Source organism: Bidens hawaiensis, unplaced genomic scaffold (genome assembly GCF_021521415.1).
Source record: "Bidens hawaiensis isolate Kalapana, Puna unplaced genomic scaffold, B.hawaiensis_p1.1 tig00002338_1, whole genome shotgun sequence".
Taxonomy (NCBI): Eukaryota; Viridiplantae; Streptophyta; class Magnoliopsida; order Asterales; family Asteraceae; genus Bidens; species Bidens hawaiensis.
This window is the reverse complement of record NW_027491126.1, coordinates 3,273,444-3,293,197: the sequence shown is the minus strand read 5'-3', so window position 1 is coordinate 3,293,197 and position 19,754 is coordinate 3,273,444. Positions and strand designations below refer to the sequence as shown.

The window sequence follows — 19,754 nt, the reverse complement described above, 5'->3', positions numbered from 1 at the left end:
TGTTCCGCTGTTCGTTCTGAACGTCGTTTTGTCTTGGTCTCTTGTCGCCATGTGGATTTGATGATACCCTTTGTAAGCGTATAGAAAGCATTTGAACTGAAAGGGTACCAGTGCGTCAACTTTAAGATCGATCTCTGGCAAAGGGTAACAATCTTTTGGGCACGTCTTGTTGAGATCTTTGAAGTCAATACACATGCGCCATTGGCCATTTGCCTTGGGTACCATTAATGGGTTTGCCACCCAAGTTTGGTACTGAATTCTCGGATTATACCTGCATCGATTAATTGTTGGACTTGCTCATCACAGGCTTTTGCCTGCTCTGGCCCCATCTTTCTTCGCTTTTGCACCACTGGGATGAAATTTGGGTTATCTTTCAACTCATGTTCCGCTTTGCTTCTTGGGACTCCCGTCATGTCCGCTGGGGTCCAAGCGAAAATATCAACATTTTTGAGTAATAAGCTTTTGAGCGCCGCGTACGTTCCTTCTGAGATGGTTGGGCCAATGGTTATGCTTTGCTCTGGGAATTTTTTGTTGAGGGTCCGTTTTCCACTTCTTTGATCTTACTAGTTTTCAGCATCTTTTGTGGCGGTGCTTTTCTTTCCGCCATGTTACACTCCTTGTTGGCGTGGATCATTGCTATCCCGGTCGGGGTCGGTACCCCTACTATCCCGTGTGCTGTTGACGGGGTAGTGTTGAAATCACCAATGGCTTCTCTTCCCAAGATTATATCAAACTGTGGGTGAGGGGTTTCCATTACTAGGAAGTCGACGTCTTCTGTTCGTGAATGGAGCCCATCACTTAGCTCGACTGGGAATGTCAGCTGTCCCAGCGGGTATGCGATACTTTGGTTAAACCCCATGATTGGGGCGTTAACTGCTGTCAATCGACATTTGTCCTCTTCGTCTACCAGGTCGAAACACTGGCGGTACATGATGTTGGACGTTGCTCCTGTGTCCACAAAGAAACGCGGCGTCCTGTAGTTACCAAAAACGGCTGTGATCACTAGGGGTGCTTTCTTGTTCGCCCCTCCTCGTACTCTTGGGAAGATAACTTGTTCTTCTTTCCACGGCGCCCATTCTGTTCTCCTTTTCTTGTTTTGAACATTACTGGAGATCATATTAGCGTGTAGATCTTTGATATTTTTCTCTGGTTTTCCACCATCTCTTGGAGGTGGGCGTCTGTACTTCCCTCGTATGTTTCTGACAAGGTGATCCAATTTTCCATTTTTGACACATTCTTCGATCGCATCTCTCAAGTTAATACATTGCTTCGTCGTATGGCCATGTTGTTCATGAAAGTCGCAATAACTTTTCATATATGTGCTCGGCCCCTGTTTAACTGGTGCTGGTTTCTTCAATTGGATCCCTTCGTTGTACATTATATGTGCTGGACTTTTTGTCAGCGGAGTCCACCTGGATCCAATCATTTGGGGCGTATTCGACTGACCTTTTTGTCTTGTTTTGGATGGGTCGAATGTGGACTCTCTTTCGCTGTTCAACCTTGACCATACGGAGGACATTCTTTTGCCCTGTCGGGCCCTGTTAATGTCATTTCTGGCGTCATTCTTTGCCAGTTCTTTTCCCAAACTTTTTTTCATTCGCGCGTACCTTTTGGCCGCGGTCATAACATCGTCCCATCGTTGCGGCATGCCATCTCTGCCCGTAAGGTTACGTATAAGATCGTCACACTTTACATTTTGGTGAAAGGCTGCTCGCAGAAGTTCTTCACTTACGCCGCCGATGTTCAAGTCTTCTTTGTTAAATCTAGTGATGAAATCTTCAAGCGTTTCGTTGTCTCTTCTAATGACATTCAGAATGTCTGCTGGGTCACTGATGTGTCGCCGTTGTTGGCTAAACTGTTGGGTGAAATTTTTTGCTAGGTCTTCCCAGCTTGTGATTTGGTCATCTGGCAGCCTTTCAAACCATGCTCTAGCGGCTCCTACTAGGGTTAGCGTAAAGATGTGGCACCATAACGGCATGGTCCACCCTGATACTAACCCCGCGGCCGTGAAGGTTTGCAAGTGATCGTCCGGATCTGAGATACCACATATTGGCCTACCGTTGGCGGGATTTTTGGATTTTCTAGTAGCTCTGCCTCGGCTATTCTTGCCACAAATTTTGACTTTCCCGTTGACGTCGTTGGTCGGTATGGTTTGGAAAAATCAACCGCCGCTTCTGGATGATATTTTACTAATTTTCTGACGTCTGGCCCTTTCCAGCTTTCTTCATAGTCCGGATCGTCTAGACGTGAGTCCGCCTTTTGGTTCGACCGCTATGATTTCTCTCCTGCTTTGCTGTTTTGTTTTAGCAGGTGTTTTGGCGAATGGTGTTTTCGCCCGAGGTGGCGTTGAGTTTTTTTCACTCTTCGTTGCTACTAGAAGCTGTAAACAGTGATCTAGGTTTCACAACGTACTCCATTTTCTCTTGCAATTTTTCTTTCAGTTTTTGTTGTTCTGCTTCAAGCCATGCCATGATGTCTGGCGGCATGGTTGCTTTGGAACGTGTTCTTTGTTTATCTGTGACAGTAGGGTGAACGGTGGAGGCATTAAGGAGCCCTCTACCTGTATCCTTTATGTCCATATTTTCGATGTTTCCTTCTAGGTTGGTTTTTTGGCCAACCTCCTTCGGTGTAGTCTTGCGACTCATCTAATTCAAGAACGGAGTGAGTTACTGTTCTAGCTATATGCACGGATGACGCCAATGAAGAAACACGGATCCACCCCTCAAGGTCTAACACGTTAGTCCGAGGGTAATGGATGAGTATTCTACACGATGGGTTATAAAACCTTCTTGGCGTAGACAAGTGTAACCTGCAAAACAGAACACCGTGAGCTCATTACGAGGAATGGGGGGGATTCTCTCGTAACCACCCTCCGGCGTGAGAATTAGTACTTGATAGTACAAGGTAATATAATTTGATAGTGATAGCAGAAGAAAGTATATCCTTTACCATTTGGAGGTTTAGCGGTATTTATAGCCGGAGGAAAGAGAGTGTGGCCAACCACCTTGTCAGGTTTTTCACCAATACTATTCCCCACTCGTGTGGTCGTGGTGGTTGGTGGGCATCATGGCTTTTTGACAAGGACGTGATTGTACTGTTCGTACCGTCCTTTATGTGTTGTCCTATCCCCATTGGTTTGGCGTTTATCCCTATGTGGGTCACCATCTTTGCTGGTGGGACTTTTGCATTACCATTCCCGAGGTTTCAGGAAAAGGTTATATTGGACTCCACTCTTCGCGCCATTCACTACGCCCGGCATTAGTGATTTCCTGGCGCCTAGTGTTCCGCCAAGCGTATGCAATTAGTTTTATACTTTGTCAAATGGTGGGTTTCATACCCTACCTCTACACTACCTTACCAATAGGAGTGGCAATCTTGACTCAAACCCTTTTAAATGAGTCAATTTGAGTTGTTTTAAAAGTTGAATGAGTTGGTTTGGGTAAAAGGTTTTAAATAAATGGGTTAAAATGAGTCATTTGAAATTCCATCCTTTTATTTTCGGGTCAAAATGGGTCGACAAGTTCAAAGAAATGGGTCGATGTGGGTTAGTGTCCTAAGGAAATGTGACAGGTTTCGGATCGGAACGGGTTTTCGTACAAGACAGGTTTCGGCACGAAACGGGTTTCAGATCGGAACGGGTTCGATTCAGGTTTCAAGTCAACACGAGTTTTCACCCGTGACGTGTTGGGTTTTGGTTTCTTTTGTTTCTTTCTGGTCGATTCCGGACTCGTTTTTGTTCGTTTTTTCAGTTTTGTTTTTGTTTGGTTTGAATTCTTTTAGTTTCGTTTTGATTGATTTTTTCGATTTCGATTGATGTGGTCCGGTTTTGGCTTTTTGTTTCTTTGTTTCATTTTCATAGATTCTTTCGGTTTTGGTTCGATTTTACATTTTTTTATGGAACGAGGACAATGTATCAAACATTTTAGTGTTTTTACTTTTTTTGTTTATGATTTATATTTTGAGTTATAATTTTTTTATTATTATTTTTGAATATTTTTTTGAGGGTTTTTGATCTTAATAGAAAACTCCTCAAAAAAAATTCAAAAAAAAAATAATTAAAAAAATCATAACTTAAAATATAAGTAAAAAACGAAAAATCTAAAAAACTAAAATGTTTCCGCCGTTATTCTCGTTCACAAAAAATAACAAAAAAAAACTCGGTTTGACCCTAACCTATTTTGACCCAAACCAAAACAATCCTTTTTTTAATTGACTCGTTTTGACCTAAACTCATTTTGACTCATACTCGTTTTGACCCATGACTCATTTCAACCCATGACTCGTTCGACCCAACCCAACCCATTTGCCACCTCTACTTACAAGTTTTGGAAAATTTGTTGTCCTTAGTGGTGTTGAATATCCATATAAGACAACCAGCGATTACATGATGATAATTGGATTAGGTAGCGGGCACAGAAATCAGGCTACCTGATTGATACATGCATACCTAAACATCCTAATCAATTTCAAATCTTGTAAACAAAAACCCTAAATTACCTAACAAACCTCCACCATAAACATATCTGGTTGGAGTCGAACGACCTTAGATTTTGATCGTAGATGATATTTGATCAAAGAAGGAAGAGGTGATGATGTTTAAGGTCTGAAGAGGCTAAGTCACCCGATTTGCCTACGGCCAGATAATAGCGGTGGTAGTAGATAGAGTTAAGGAGAAGGAAGGAAAAGGGTTACGTAAAACCTACAAATTATTGAGTATCAATACCTAGGTATGGTAGGCGACGTTGTATCAGATTGGTTAGGGTTTTAGGATTGAAGGTTGGAGATGACAGAGCACAAATGGTTTGCAGTTTTGGTACCCATAGATGTTATGACCCGTTTAAGGCTTAAACGGGTCAAACTGGGTTAAATCAATGAAAGCTCTCTATTTAGAAATCAAGCAATTTTGTGGCTCTAGAAATGGGGGAGCAACGTGAGAGCGACATGTAGGATTATATGGTAGGCAATTATATAGATAGTTAGATACATATGGGATGGATCTTGCGAGAAGTGATATTACAGCGAGAAGTGCGAGAAGTGAAGGTGTAACTCCATTAATCACTAATTTCACTCTCTTTCTTATGATGTTACCTACATATATGTTGGTTGGTTGTATTTATGTCTTAGATACACACATTCAAACCTACCTACACACATAAAAATGTATCGAGCCACATTCAAACCTACATACCTACACACATACAAACATAGATACACATATACAAAAATACGTACCTACACACGTAAATACGCACCTACACGGTAAGAAAAGGAGTGAAATTACGGATTAATGGAGTTATACCTTCACTTCTCGCACTTCTCGCTGTAAAAAAAATTCTGAAATGATCCAATACATACATATATATATATGCAATTTTAATAAAAGTGAACAAAAACCAACCCTAGATGAAACCTGTGATTTAAAAAACTGGCTTAAACATATGCAGTTAAATTAAAAGTATCGGTTTTTGTATTGGTGCCGAGAATATCGGTGATATTTACCGAGATATTTTGAGTCACAAATATCGCCGAGATATCGGTTTGGCCCATTTTTGTTAGTTTAATCTTTAATGCCTCAACTCCAGTCCACATTTAAATTTTTTGGCCCAAAATTATAAACTCGTCTTATGATTAGAATTTTAGATTTTAGATCATGTTTTGAATCTTAATTAACGACACATTTGATGTTACTATTAATATTGTGAATGCTTTAGTGTGTTAATTATTATTAGTATTATAGTGGTAGTCGTAGTACGTAGTAGTATTCTTCTGCTGTTGCTGATTACAGAAAGGTATATATATACTTATATAGTATGTATTCTTTGCTGAAAGTATAAACTAAATATTAAGTATAGGGTCTTTGTGTCATTTTAGAAAGTACATTTTATTTGTAAGAAGTTTAGGTGTTACTATGTAATTATGTTAATTTGTGTCGGTTATGTGGGTTATATAAACCCCCCACCACAACAAGTTTGTTTGCAAGATTATTGAAGCAAGTATCTGTGTTGTTATTATTATTATTATAATATTCATTCTATTGTTTATTCATTGTGTCAATTCTTCCCATTCGAATCTGAATTTGCCTACAGTGGCATCAGAGCAAGGTTAATCGATCTAGAGAAAAACGAATTGACTGTGTGCAATTGATTGATCGATAATCGAAAGAAAAATAAGGAAGTGCCTTCAATCGATCAAGGCAAAAAAGAAAGAAAGCATTAATATCGGTTGATTCTTTGTCTTCTCTGTGATTTGACGATTGAAAAAAAAGGGGGCAAAGAGGCACTGTGATATCAATCGATCAATTAGAAGAAGAAATTGTATTGTATCTTGATGTGTTGTAAAACACACTTACTTTCCTTATAGTTTTATCATGTTTTATGTACTTTATTATTTTAATTATTAAGAGTTATGGCTTGTTTTTGCTTGATTTTACAAAGATTGATGATTAATTATAGGTTATGAGTTTTAAGGAAGAAAAATGTCAAGTTTGGAGACTCTAGGGGCCTTTTTGATCAACTTTGAAGACTACAATTTAAGGCCGACCCAAGCCAACAAGATCCAAGCCTTTTATGCTTAATATATGAAGATAATTAAAAAAAAAAAAAAAGAACCCTAACCAGCCATCAATCCCGAAATCAGCACCCAACTAGGAAAAAAATAACCCTAAAAGCCCCCATTCAAGAGGGAAAATTCGTTTTTTGCAATTCTTGAGCCAAGGGAAGAAGAAGGAGGCTAAGGACGGTTGTGGACAGCAGCTAGGGACCATATACACTCATAATCTCAGCCATAATATTGAGTAATACATCCATAAACTTTGTGTTTTTGTTCAAGAACCCTAACTAGTTGATTTGATCTTTTATGTTGGATTGTTTTGCAAGTAACTTAAATATTGAGATTGATTCTTGAATGAGTTTACTTATGTTTATGTTGAGTTTTGATGTTTAATTTAATTATTTGCTGTTGTCCAAAATTAATGTTAGGCTAAACTAGTTAGTTCTACCTAGGTTAGATGATTATTGTTAGGTTTTAGTAAGTAGACTGGATTGTTGATGATCATGGCTTTTGTTAATGTAAAGTTTGGTTTAACATTGAATTAGGTTGTGTTTAGTGGCTGTGTTTTGATTAATAATACTCAATTACCTCTTGCTTTGATTGATTGAATCGGTTTTAGTTGATTTTAGCTTGTTTAAACTCTTTACTTTGTGTTTAGAGATTGTTTGCGGGGTGTACAACCGTAGGGTTAAGTTGGGTATATTAATTAGTTAAAATCAGCGAGTAGGCACCTTCTTAGAGACCGAGAGGTGATAGGAAGTAGGGTCGTATCATAGCTTTTACTTGTTAGGATTAGGATCGTGCGAGAGCGGGTTCGGTTCTTGTCGGGTTTGGGTTTGTGAGCGATTAGTTGACCTAGTTTAAGTTAAACTGAATTGTTCTTCTATCCTTTTTGTCGTAGTATTCGTCTCCATTAGGGTAGTGTGTCGGTGAGACCGAGAGGAGAGTCGCCATTAGAGCACTTTAACAATTCGTCACCCGGTTAGTTCTTAAAATCAACTAAGTGTAGGTTAGGGTTTGTTAGTGAGACCGAGAGGTGATCTAGCTTTCTTGAGTGAACCTTAGTTGTCTCATCCTTAGGAACCGGTGTCGTGAGATTCTACAATCCATTAGCTTATTATACCTTCAATAGGATTCTTGCCTAGGTAGACGTTTTTCCCATTGATAAATCTTACTTTCAACGTTTCGTCTAGTTTTCTTAATTTAAGTCTTTTAAGTTAATTCAAGTTAGGTTAAGTAGTTAATAATTAAAAAACATTTAAAATATATTATTCTTAGGTGAGTCTTGGTTAGGGTTAAGTATTAAGTACGTTTTCACGTGTCCTTGTGTTCGATACTCGGACTTCATTAGTGCTATACAATTAGTTATCGGTACACTTGCCGATTTTGTGTGGTTTCTTTAAGAGTCTTGTTTAATAAATTTAAAGCTTAGTTGTGAGAGCATCATTATACACACATCATATCTCTTCTACTTTTGTGGTTTAGTTAGCAATTGGAAATCCGGAAATTTTGATCAATAAGTTCTGTAGTGAACTTCAATTCGCAAATACGTTTGGATTGAAAGAAATCGACTTCCAGTGTGTTGCTAGCCCGAAAATCAAATCAGAATATTTATGGATTAAAATCAGAACGCGGTTCCGTGCATTTGATCAAGATAACAGTTTGGATTGTGTTTGATCAAAGTAGTAAATAAAGAACCAGATGCGCTCTTATTAAAACCTGTGTTGGGTGGACTGATAATAAAAAAAACGAGGGACAAATTTCGTTTTGTTTTCTGTTGAACCGATCAGTAGCAAAGGGCCAAATTGATTGTTCAAGTATTGATTATCAATTGACCCGCAACTGATTTTAAAAGGAATTGGCAAGTGGTCAATTCATTTTGTATGATTATTTGAAAAAAATAGTGAAAGCCTATTTTCTAATTTTTTTAAAAAAAAAAAATCGATCAGAAAAGTGTTGAAAGATTGCAAAAAATATATACATGATAAACAAATTCGTTTTGTTTTGTGTTCTTGTTGCAAGAAACGAACACGGTGCTTTTAGCAAGTTGAAACCCGTGTTGTGATTCACAAGAAGTAAAACAAACTCGTTGGTTTGTAGCAAGTTAAAACAAACCCTTTTGGGTTGTAGCAAGTAGAACCCTTGGTTCAAAGAGCAAGTCAAACATTTTTTGTTCAAAGTTAGCAAGAGCAAGTAGAATCATTGTGATTAAACTTTGCAAAAAAAAAAACCAAACTTTGGTTTAAAGCAAGTTAGTGCATAAAAACCTTTGGCAAGTTGGTCAGGAGCACATAAAATCTGGTTAGCAAGTTGATCAAAATTAAAAGTCCAATTAGCAAGTTCGTTGGATATTTTTATCAAAACCTTCGTGGTGCATATCCTTCGTAGTACATAAAAATCCTTCGTGGTACACAAGACCTTCGTGGTATAACAAGGAAAGTATGACAGGCGAAAAAAAAGAAAGAAGGTGTTTCAACATCAACTCGTGAACAAGGAAATGTTTCACTTCAATGTCCCAAATTGAATGAAATAAATTACACGACTTGGGCATTGTTGATGGAAACAATGTTGAAAGCGTATGACCTTTGGGAAATAATTGATGCAAAGGTTGAAACAGAAACTGTGGATGAAAAGAAGATGAACACCACAAAAGCCATAATCTTCCAAACATTACCAGAAGATGTTTAATGCAAGTCGCACAATAAACGACTGCAAAAGAAGTTTGGGAAGCAGTAAAAGTCAAATATCTTGGAGCCAATCTAGTTCAGAAGGCACGTTTACAAACATTGATAAGTGAACTAGAGGCTTTGAAGATGAAGTCAAATGAAACCGTAAGTGACTTTGCGGGAAAGTTAAGCAGTTTGCAAACCAAGTTTAAAACTCTTGGTGGTACTTTGAAAGATAAGGCACTCTTGAGGAAACTGCTTATCTCGGTTCCAAAGAAATTTCTACCAATGGTGGCATCTATCGAGCAATATCAAGAGATAGACACGATGCCATTTGTAGAAGCGGTAGGAAGAGTAAAGGCAATTGAAGAACGTCTCAAAAGCCAAGACGAACCAGAAGACAATAATCAGGGAAGACTTCTAATGGCAAGTTCAAGTAATCAAGGTCGTGGCAGAGGACGTGGTAGAAATTCTAATAAAGGAGCAAGTGGATATGGAAAAGGCATGGCCGAGGAAATAAAGATAAGAGCAAGTTCAGATGTTATGAATGTGGAGATGTCGGACATTTTGCAAAAGAATGCACCAAATGGAAGAACAAGGAGAAAGACAATGAGCAAGAGTCGTACAATCTCATCACCGGTCGCACTGCTGTGAAAAAGCAAGAAAGTTGAAGACTTTTTTCTTAAACTATATTTAGTTTAAGGGGGAGTGCTGAAAGTATAAACTAAATATTAAGTATAGGGTTTTTGTGTCATTTTAGAAAGTACATTTTATTTGTAAGAAGTTTAGGGGTTTACTATGTAATTATGTTAATTTGTGTCGGTTATGTGGTGATTCTAGGGTTATATAAACCCCCCACCACAACAAGTTTGTAAGTTAACATTTGCAATATTATTGAAGCAAGTATTTGTGTTGTTGTTATTATTATTATTATTATTATATTCATTCTATTGTTTATTCATTGTGTAAATTGAAGAGGTATGTACCCGCCTCAACACGGAGCAAGGCGGGTCAACCCACAAGATAAAGACAAGAAGCTTGAAATCAAGACATTATGAAGGCACTAAGCCAAAACCTACGCGCATGGCGCATATCACATATGCTCAGGCAGCATATGCCCATGCACCACACATGCTCAGGCATCATATGCCCAGGCACCACACATGCTCAGGCATCATATGCCCAGGCACACATATGCTCACGCATATCACATATGCGCGTGGCGCATCAGCGCCCGGCGCATATCACATCTGCGCATGAAACATCTGCGCGTGAGAATAAAGAGAAGACCTCGCGCATCCTCAGGATTGGCGCATATCACACATGCACATAATCAACCTCGTCCTTATCCAAATCAGGATTAGGGCAACCTTGATTGTGCACGTCAGACAACCTTCCAGAAGGTATCTTTTTAAGGAATAAGAATATGCTGATGTTGACAGCTGCCAAATGAAAGGTGGACAACTCAGCATGACACATGTGCTACCACGTGATTACAACCAATGAGAAAGCACCAGGTGTCCCCAAGGACACGTGGCGCCAAGCAGTTGGAGGAGGCCAACAAAACCCTAATTGGGTCTGAGCCCAATCAGTGGAAACCCTAGCACTATAAATACAGCATCAACTCCACAAGGAAGGATCATGAAATATCACCTGATAACATACAATCACAGAGTATTCAGCTATTAAGCAATACACTCTAAATTCCTTACTCTCACATATTATTATCTTCTCCACAAATACTTATTCTCACACCGGAGGGTTACCCCAAAGAGGACCCTCTGTCCCTTTCTGAGGGGTAAGTTGACGGTGTTGTTCGTTTTGTAGGTGGAAGAACCCAGATCCATCAAATCCAAGAGAAACCATCGGTGAAATAGTCTAATCATACCCGAGGAAAGTAGATCGTCTACCAGTGAGTCGATCCACGCTTCTTCATAAATTCTTCCCATTTGAATCTGGATTTGCCTACATTCTTTTCAAACAACTTGCCTGCTACTTTCATACTCTTCAGTTGATTCCTAACCCTATCTCTAACCCCTGCCTCTTGCAGAATAGGAAACCTTTTGCCTTTGGTGATCACCAGAATGTTGAGACTGCTGCTAATGTAAGATTACCACCACTGAATATTAAACCTATACTAGTGCCAATATGCAAGTAATAAATTAAGTGAACAAAAAAATAACCCTAGATGAAACGTGATTTAAAGAAACTAGGACTTGATCAAATTCATTGGTTTGTGACACAGGCCCCAACAAACGAGGAACAACTTGCTCATATCATATTCATCATTGCTTTGTTGTTAATTAACTTCAAATCTTAATAATAGCAGTAATATTTTTAATAATCATTTAGGTTTTTATTATTCTATATGCTGATAATCAAAATGACATATATATTGGATTTTCCTGTTAAAACCACTGGATTAAACGCCTAAAAGCCAAATGGTTTGGCAGAAAAGGAAAAGTTGTCTGATGGGATGAGACCAGCGCATAACCAACAAATAACGAATAATGTAAAACAACCTTCATAATGCAGGGGATAAAAGCTAGTAACCAATATATGAAATCCTGCCTTCTAGTTGGAAGATGTTTTAAATTGTTATATTTGAATCCACGACGTCTTCCTTAATTAAATGGCATGCTTAAAAGAGATTGCCCTAGTGGTGCACGAACCGGGTTTTTCAATACCGTTTATTAACCGAATTCTTTAATGGAACCGCTTTTTTTTAATACCGTTTACTAACCGAATTCTTTACCGGACAACGCGGTCATGATCAGTGACTGGTTCGGTCGGTAACAGGTTTTCCAAACTCAAATACCTTCACCTCTGAAGCCATGACGGTTAGTAAATCATGGGTCATAGGCGCAAGCACAGATGTGAATAGTACAACCACTATACCGCCCGAGTGTGAAAGTTGATAGAAAATTGGTTCCACTATAGTACCCAAGCTCGCTATTTTGTGGCGTCGCAATACCACAACCTTCTTTTACTAGTTTTGTTTCTTGTCATTTGACAATTTTGGGGTCGGGTTCCTACTTGAGGTGATTAATCTCGAACCCACTGAATAACACCTTCTAGGTTAGTGGGCCGACTGCCCATGGTCGCGGGCACAGGCTAAGGTCATGGGTTGGTTAGAGGGAACCGCAGCATGCATGGAAACCGAGTAAGGGTCGTTAATTAATAATGTATCTTATTAATTAATAATGTATCTTTACAATAATAATTTGCTTAACAGTAAAGGCCAAACAATAATTCTTGATCACGCTCATTAAATCAATCAATGGAGTTTAATATATATAACTATATAAGCCAAGTTTATTAATTAAGGGGAAAATGAGTAATATATATAGGCTTGGGTTATGAAATTAAACAGTCCTTTCTGATTGAACTTTGACTCAAAGTCAAAACAACTTTAGATGCCTGACATTGTAAGACCATACGTATTGGTTTAGTTAGAACTAGCGAATTGCGTTTCCGTACCGGAGTGAACCGAGATCTATGTGACTATCCTTATACTAAAACATTGGTAAATTTAAGAATCTGATAATGTTATATTTGACATTTAGAAAACTTTATATTTCAAAATTTGTAAGTGAAAAACAAAATATGTAAGGTATTTACAGAGATAACATCTTAAAATAAGAAGAAAACATAAAATTGTGACTCAAATTCAAAGGATCGAATGATGAATAGAGATAATACAACATATACTGATCGATCGTCCTATTATTCCTAGATGTCCCCTAGGCGGGTACAAGACATGTCATTTTCCAGCTGTGACCATTATTTCTCGTACAATCTTTTTTCTTATCTTTAGTGGGTAGATGTTTCTTTTGCTTCTTCTGTAACAATGCTCTAGCATGGGTGTATATGTCATTTCTAGGGTGTTACCCCTACAAGTCCCCCTAGTCGGTCGTTGCACGGCTTCGGTCTTGGGTCGTCTAACTAATTACTATGAAGGTTATTGTTATTAGTTTTTGTGGGCTTTTCGACTTTACTGATGGTTTTCCTTTCTGATTTAACAAGACTTCTCGGCTTGCATGTGGGCCCTTCGACTTCTGCCTTTATCTATTAATCGTGCTATTGTTCCTAACGGTCCCTAGGCGGTTACAAGATTTGTCATTTTCCAACTATGACCTTTATTACTCGTACGATCTTCTTTCTTGTCTTTAGTGGGTAGATGCTTCTTTTGTTTCTTCTGTAACGATATTCTAGCATGGGTGTAGATTGATATATTTAATCCCGATTCGTTAATGATAAAACCGAGGGGTGGCTAGGTTGATCTCATGGGAAGATAAGGAGGAGATCAAATTCAAATTTATTATTATTTAAGTTTTATTTAAATGTTTATGTTTATGTTTATGTTTATCTTTATTAGTTTCCTAATTCTAGTCAAATTGTGTTTGTTAGGTTTATAAATACCTTTTATGTTTTTCATTATAATAATAAGAAAAGAGAGAAGAGTTAAAAGGTGTGAAGATTAAAACCCTCCTGTGCATTCATCCGATTTCATTATATTATATATCATAACAATATATATAATACTAGTTTTTATCCCTCGCATTACGGGGGTTGTATTTCATTTCCGTGTCTAATATTCATATATTTTTTTTGCATTTTAATTTATTTATTATAAAAAATATACTTAGGGTTTGATGATGAAATAGTTTCACAAATAACTGACATGTTATAACCCGTTTAAAAACTATGGGTTTGGTGAGACCTACGACCCGCTTATTTTTTACTATAAAATTGTTTCTTATTATAAATAATATATTTTTCTTAAAAAAATTGAATATTAATATTTAGTATATTTATATTTTATAGGATCTGCATATCAAATACTTAGTGAGATTTATTTTCAGAATAATAAGATGTTATAACTCGTTTAAGGTTATATAGGTATGGTGAGACTCATACCGTGAAGTCGGATAAAATGCATGAAAGTCTTCATTTACAAATAAAACAATATGGTAGCTTGAGTAAATGTAAGAAACAACCATAGAGCTTTTAAATGTTTTGTTTATTTACGATGGTTGTTTTACATTATTGGTTTCTAATATTTATTTATTTTTTGAATTTTTATTTTTTTTTATTGTATGAAAGTTGATAATATATATATACAGGGTTTGGATCAAATACAAATGAATATCTGATTTTCACGTTTAGCACGTTAATTTCATTTGTACGTTAACCCTCCCATATATATATATGTGTGTGTGTGTGTGTGTGTGTGTGTGTGTGATTTGATGATAGTTGTTTCATAAATAAATGAGATGTTATAAACCGGTTTAAAAGCTATATGAGTTTGATGAGACCCAAGACCCGTTTATTTTTTATTATAAAATTGATTTTTTAATTATAAATAATATATATCTTTTTTAAATAAATCATTTATTAATTTTTGGTATATCCCTACTTTTTAGAATTTTTATATCAAATATTTGGTAAGATTAGTTTTAATTTAATGAGATGTTATAACCCGTTTAACCTATATATGGGTTTGATTAGACCCATACCCATAAATTCGAGTCAAATGCATGAGAAGCCTCCATTTAAAAATCAAGGAAATCTGGTGACTCCAAAAAAAACGGGGAGCGACCACATCGCGACACGTATGATTTTTTATGTTTTCGTTTATATAGATTATAGATTCTTTAATAAATCCCACTTCAAGATTTCATTGTCAAAAACCCATCACCCACCGAAGGATTCCGTATTTCCGTTTCTATAAAGAACTCAATTTAGAGTTTTAAATCCAATTAGTTTTTTCCAACATAGATGTCATTACAAATCCCGCTAGTCAATCAATGCGAGGCTTCGGTTTTGTGTCGTCTGACTAATTACTGCATGGGTTATTGTTACTAGTTTTTGTGGGGCCTTCGACGTTTGTCTTCATTACCAATAGTTGTCCTTTTGATTTGACAAGACTTCTCGCCCTTCAGACGATTACGTCATCCCTACTTTTACGCCATGTTCTCTCTTATAGGGTTTAATTTTCGTTCTCTTTCTTCTCACCTAAACATTCCTCTAGCCCATTTTCTGGCAATTGTGGTATAATGTAAATAGTAGGAGGAAGGCATTAACATTCAAAAAAAAAAAAAAAAAACTAAACATTCCTCTAGCCCATTTTCTCCCTTGCTTCAAGTATATTCCTCTTTCTTCTCACTTAAAAATAATAGTGGGCCGTGCCCTTAGGCTTTTACTATTGATTTATCTTAGTTAATTTAGTTGTTTTAAGTGTATATTAAGTCTACAATAAAACAACTAAATTAACTAATTCTAATATACACTTAAAATAACTAAATTAACTAAGAAAAACCAATAATATATTTTTTCTTAGTTAATTTAGTTGTTTTGGTCTAAAGTTTATCAATATATAATAACAATAACAAAAAAAGACAACACCGGTTATTATCAATGATCATTTGACTTGCGTTTTTATTAATCTAAAGTTGTAATTGATAAACTTTAGACCAAAACCACAATATGACTATGCCACTTTAACATCCAACATCCATGTATTTAATTCTAAAATTATTTTAGACAAACGCATATGTCAACTTAATGTTACTTTAAAATTTACATCATTGTTCACGATGACTATTGAAGAGAGGAAATGGTATCTAGAACCCACATTTTTTTTATAAATGGTATCTTGAAGATTAAAGAATCTTTTTTAGGGTGCAGCGAGACAATGTCGTCATAATGTATTTAAAATTGTGACAAAGGCCAAAGTTTGTTTGGTTTTTTTATAAGGAATCCGTTACTTACTTGTGTGTTAGGTTATCACACTCTTCCAATTTGCAGAGACTCCATTGCTCTACTCTGACTAGATTATGTTGTATTAGTCATGTCCACGCATATTTTAGAGTTTGACTTGGGCGTTCCCCCGAGAAACCATATCGTCGGCTGACACTTGAAAGTCATTGTGTCACCACAAGAACAAGACTCTCTGGAGTAAAACAAGGCGGGACGAAAACTCGGGTGGGCTCTCGATTCGAACTGGCAACTTTGCACAACGCCTAACTAAAACCCGCCATTGCTATAATCCACCAAAAATGATACAAGTAGGGATTGAACATGAGTCTCAACTAAATAACCCAAGCCTTTCTATCAATTTGTCACAAGTGACGATTTATAAAAGGCCATAGTTTTGAAGGTGGATTTTTTTAATTTCTTTTAATAAATCAACACAATCAAACATTATGGTATTCTAGATTTCAAAAATAAGTGTTACAAGACATTACACTCCTGTACAAATTTCAAGACCAACCAAACCGATGATCCCAACTAGATTCGGCTTGAGACAACATTACACAGCCTGGTTAATAAATTTCAAGACCGGTCCTAAACCAAAGCTTATAGAAGAAGAACAGACTGGTTTAATGTGCAAATCATACATGAGAAAAACTCTTATGTTGAATCCCGTGAATTGTCTGAAATTAAAATGCATAATTAAGACAAATCAAATTAAAGATATAAAGCATAACTAACATTTTTTTCTGTTGAGTAGCTAAAATGGTAAGACGTAAAATAGAAAACAAACAAACATAAAAGAAGAATTCATAGGTCATGATCATAAAAGTACAAGACGCTAACGCTAGCTAGTTTGCAACATCCGCCCTAGGGTGTTACATAGTTGGTACAAATATTTATAATCATAAAACCCAAACAAGATCAAGAATATGTATATGTTACATAGTTACATTTTATACAAAAACTACATTATGAACCTGGGATTTGAAGATCAACCCAAACTCGGGTTCTCAATCACACATGATCAAGGTCAAGACATATCAAGTTAAAAAAACAATGGTTCAAGATCTTTCTCATATAAAGCAATCTCAAAAATAGTGTACACCACCACCAAGATGAAGATAGAAATTCCAGGAGGATTATACGAGATATCTAAAGGGCGTTGGCGAGCAAGTTGATGGATCGAAGAAATTGCGGTGATGATGAAGAACAAGATGGTGGTAAGTGGTGCCATTGTTGAAAGGTTGATGATCAAGTATGTATGTGATTGATTATGATTTATTGGGGGGTTTTAAACTTGAATTGGATAGGTCTACTTTAACTTAAAACAATAGAGGGAAAATAGCAAGTGGGGTTTGCTTAGAATTTGGTATTGTGGAGATGTTGACATTAAAGTTTTTATGGTTGCAATGTCGATTCCACTAAAGTAAAATGACGACACATACTATTATCTTTTTTCCTAAAATATAATATTAAGATTGTTAAAAACGTATAATTAGGCCATTTTTTTATTGGGCTCATCATCTGCCTTTACTTATTTTTTTAATTTATATAATTATCCTGTCCGTCCTAAAATTTAACATACAAATCAATAAATAAAACAGAACATTTTTATCACATGTTATAACTTTATTAAAAATTACAATCAAAACAGAAAATCTATAAAATTTTGGATTCTAGAGAAAGCAACTATGAAAAGAGATATAGAAACATAATCTAGTTTGCTTTACAGTTTTTGTTCTTCGTCAAATTTTTCAAAAACTCAAATAATATAGATAATAGAGTAAAAAGGGCATCGTATTTACGAAAAGCATGCGCTTACTCACGTTCAATTGGTTATACAAAGTAAATCATAAATATGTGATTGGTTTTATTTAAACTAATATTAACCTAAATTGCAATTAATTAAGAAACATTAATTGCAAATACACAAAAATACAAGAAACGAAACAACCAATCACATCGAGCCTCAAGTTCAATCGTGAAATGTATGATTCAACTTGATTAGTGATATGATCTAAAATATACATATTATTATTCAAATATTTCTTTCACTTTGCTCGTCTTTGGTTTGGCCGGGGGAAAACACGCTTGTGTTGACCTCACAGGGGGTATCTCCCTTAGCTGGTTTGAGGGATAATGGGTTTGTAGCTGGGCAAGAATGAAAAGGGCTGAAACGAAGAAGGTGGAGAAACATGCTAAAGCCTGCGAAGAGAACCAACATATTTTTGTCCCTCTGACTTTTGATACCTTTGGCTCCTTGGCACCGGAAGCTATCCGTTTCCTAACCAGGGTCCAACGAGTTGTGCATAGCAATGTGTCGACTCCAAAGGGGCATGGGTATGTCTTTAGCAGGTTAGGGTTTGCAATTCAGAAAGAAGTGGCGGCGCAGCTTGTTGCCCGCCTACCTGCTATGTTGATGTAATATCTATGTTTCTATACAATGAAAGAAGTTTTATTTGAAAAAAAAAAAAGTATTTTTGAGCCATGTATTTATTGAATATTATTCTTAATCGGTTTCTATTTGAGTTTTAAAGGTTTCAAGAGACAACGAGCTAAAATCATATATAAAGATGCAAAAAAAAAAAAAACTAAATAAGTTTATAATTAATATCATGCATGTTTTTACAAAGCTAAGTGGAGTTGTATGGTTTCTATTCTAAATGAAAAAAGAAAAAAAAATAAAGAAAACAAAAATGCACTTTTGTTTGTGCACTCCGTAAATTATTAGAAAAGAAAATAATATGAATTGTGTTTAATAATATTGTGATATAAACTAAAATTGATTTTTTGTTATACATACAGGCTCCTCAAGACAAAGTTATGCCATGAGCTCCATAATAATCCATGAAGTTAATGTTGGGCCAATAAATGTTTTAAAGCAACCCATTAAGCAAATAACCTAAGTCGGTGAGAGTGGTTTAAAGAAAGTATTTACGGCAGTAGCTACGAGGGCGGATGGTCAGAACCCTACGCACGAGAAAAAAAGGGGCCATTCAATAATTGTAGTGGGGGGTTTCGACGGACGCAAGAAAGAAAAGGAGAAAGCTGTTGTTTCGAGCCGAGGTCGTTTGGGTTTAACATCTACCCAACCAAGCATCATCAATATTCGGTTTGAAGTTATTATTTTAATTATGAGCTTGGTTGTTGAACTTAGTTATTTTTGTTTCTTTGATTTTAAGATGTTAGGCTAAACTTATTAAACTGCCTAGGCTTGTGATGAACCATTGTTTGAAGTTTTATTTTATTTGAAATTTGCTTTTCGTTATGGTTTTATGATTCAGTAAATTGTTTGGTTTATTTGATTGATGCGTATACGTACTTGGTTTTGGTTGTTCTAGTTTTATTATTCCACAAAATTCTTGGTGATTGTTTTATACGATAGGATTTTGTTTGTTCATCTACTGTGTGTTTTTGACTAGTTTATGATTGAATTCGAATAAAATCATAGGAATAATATTATTAGTCAAAAAGAATAAAAGTGTGCTGCTAACCTAGAAAGTTGTAAGGTGATAGGTTATTGCTAGATATATGTTGATTAAGATTGCTATATTTAGTTCTTCGTAAGGAGTCCGTCTAGGTTTGATAGATTAATATTGTCTAGCGAGTCAATTAAGTTCGTCAAATTACCTTTGATTTCCGCGCTGTAAGGTAGGATTTCACTATAAAGGTACTCTATCATAATTAATTAGATAACCGTAAGAAAGTCTAATATTAAATCGGTGTTTCTAAGAACTTAATATAAATCCATAGGTGTCTTCCTGAGAAGGGTCAGGGGTC

General features: G+C 36.2%; 1 protein-coding gene across 1 annotated transcript; it reads right to left on the bottom strand.

The window, feature by feature from the left end:
- Positions 1-505: 505 nt before the first annotated feature.
- On the bottom strand, positions 506-1,978 carry LOC143618723 (uncharacterized). Its single transcript, XM_077090817.1, has one exon. The coding sequence runs from the start codon at positions 1,976-1,978 to the stop codon at positions 506-508; it is 1,473 nt and encodes a 490-aa protein (XP_076946932.1).
- Between the last annotated feature and the right edge of the window lie 17,776 nt (positions 1,979-19,754).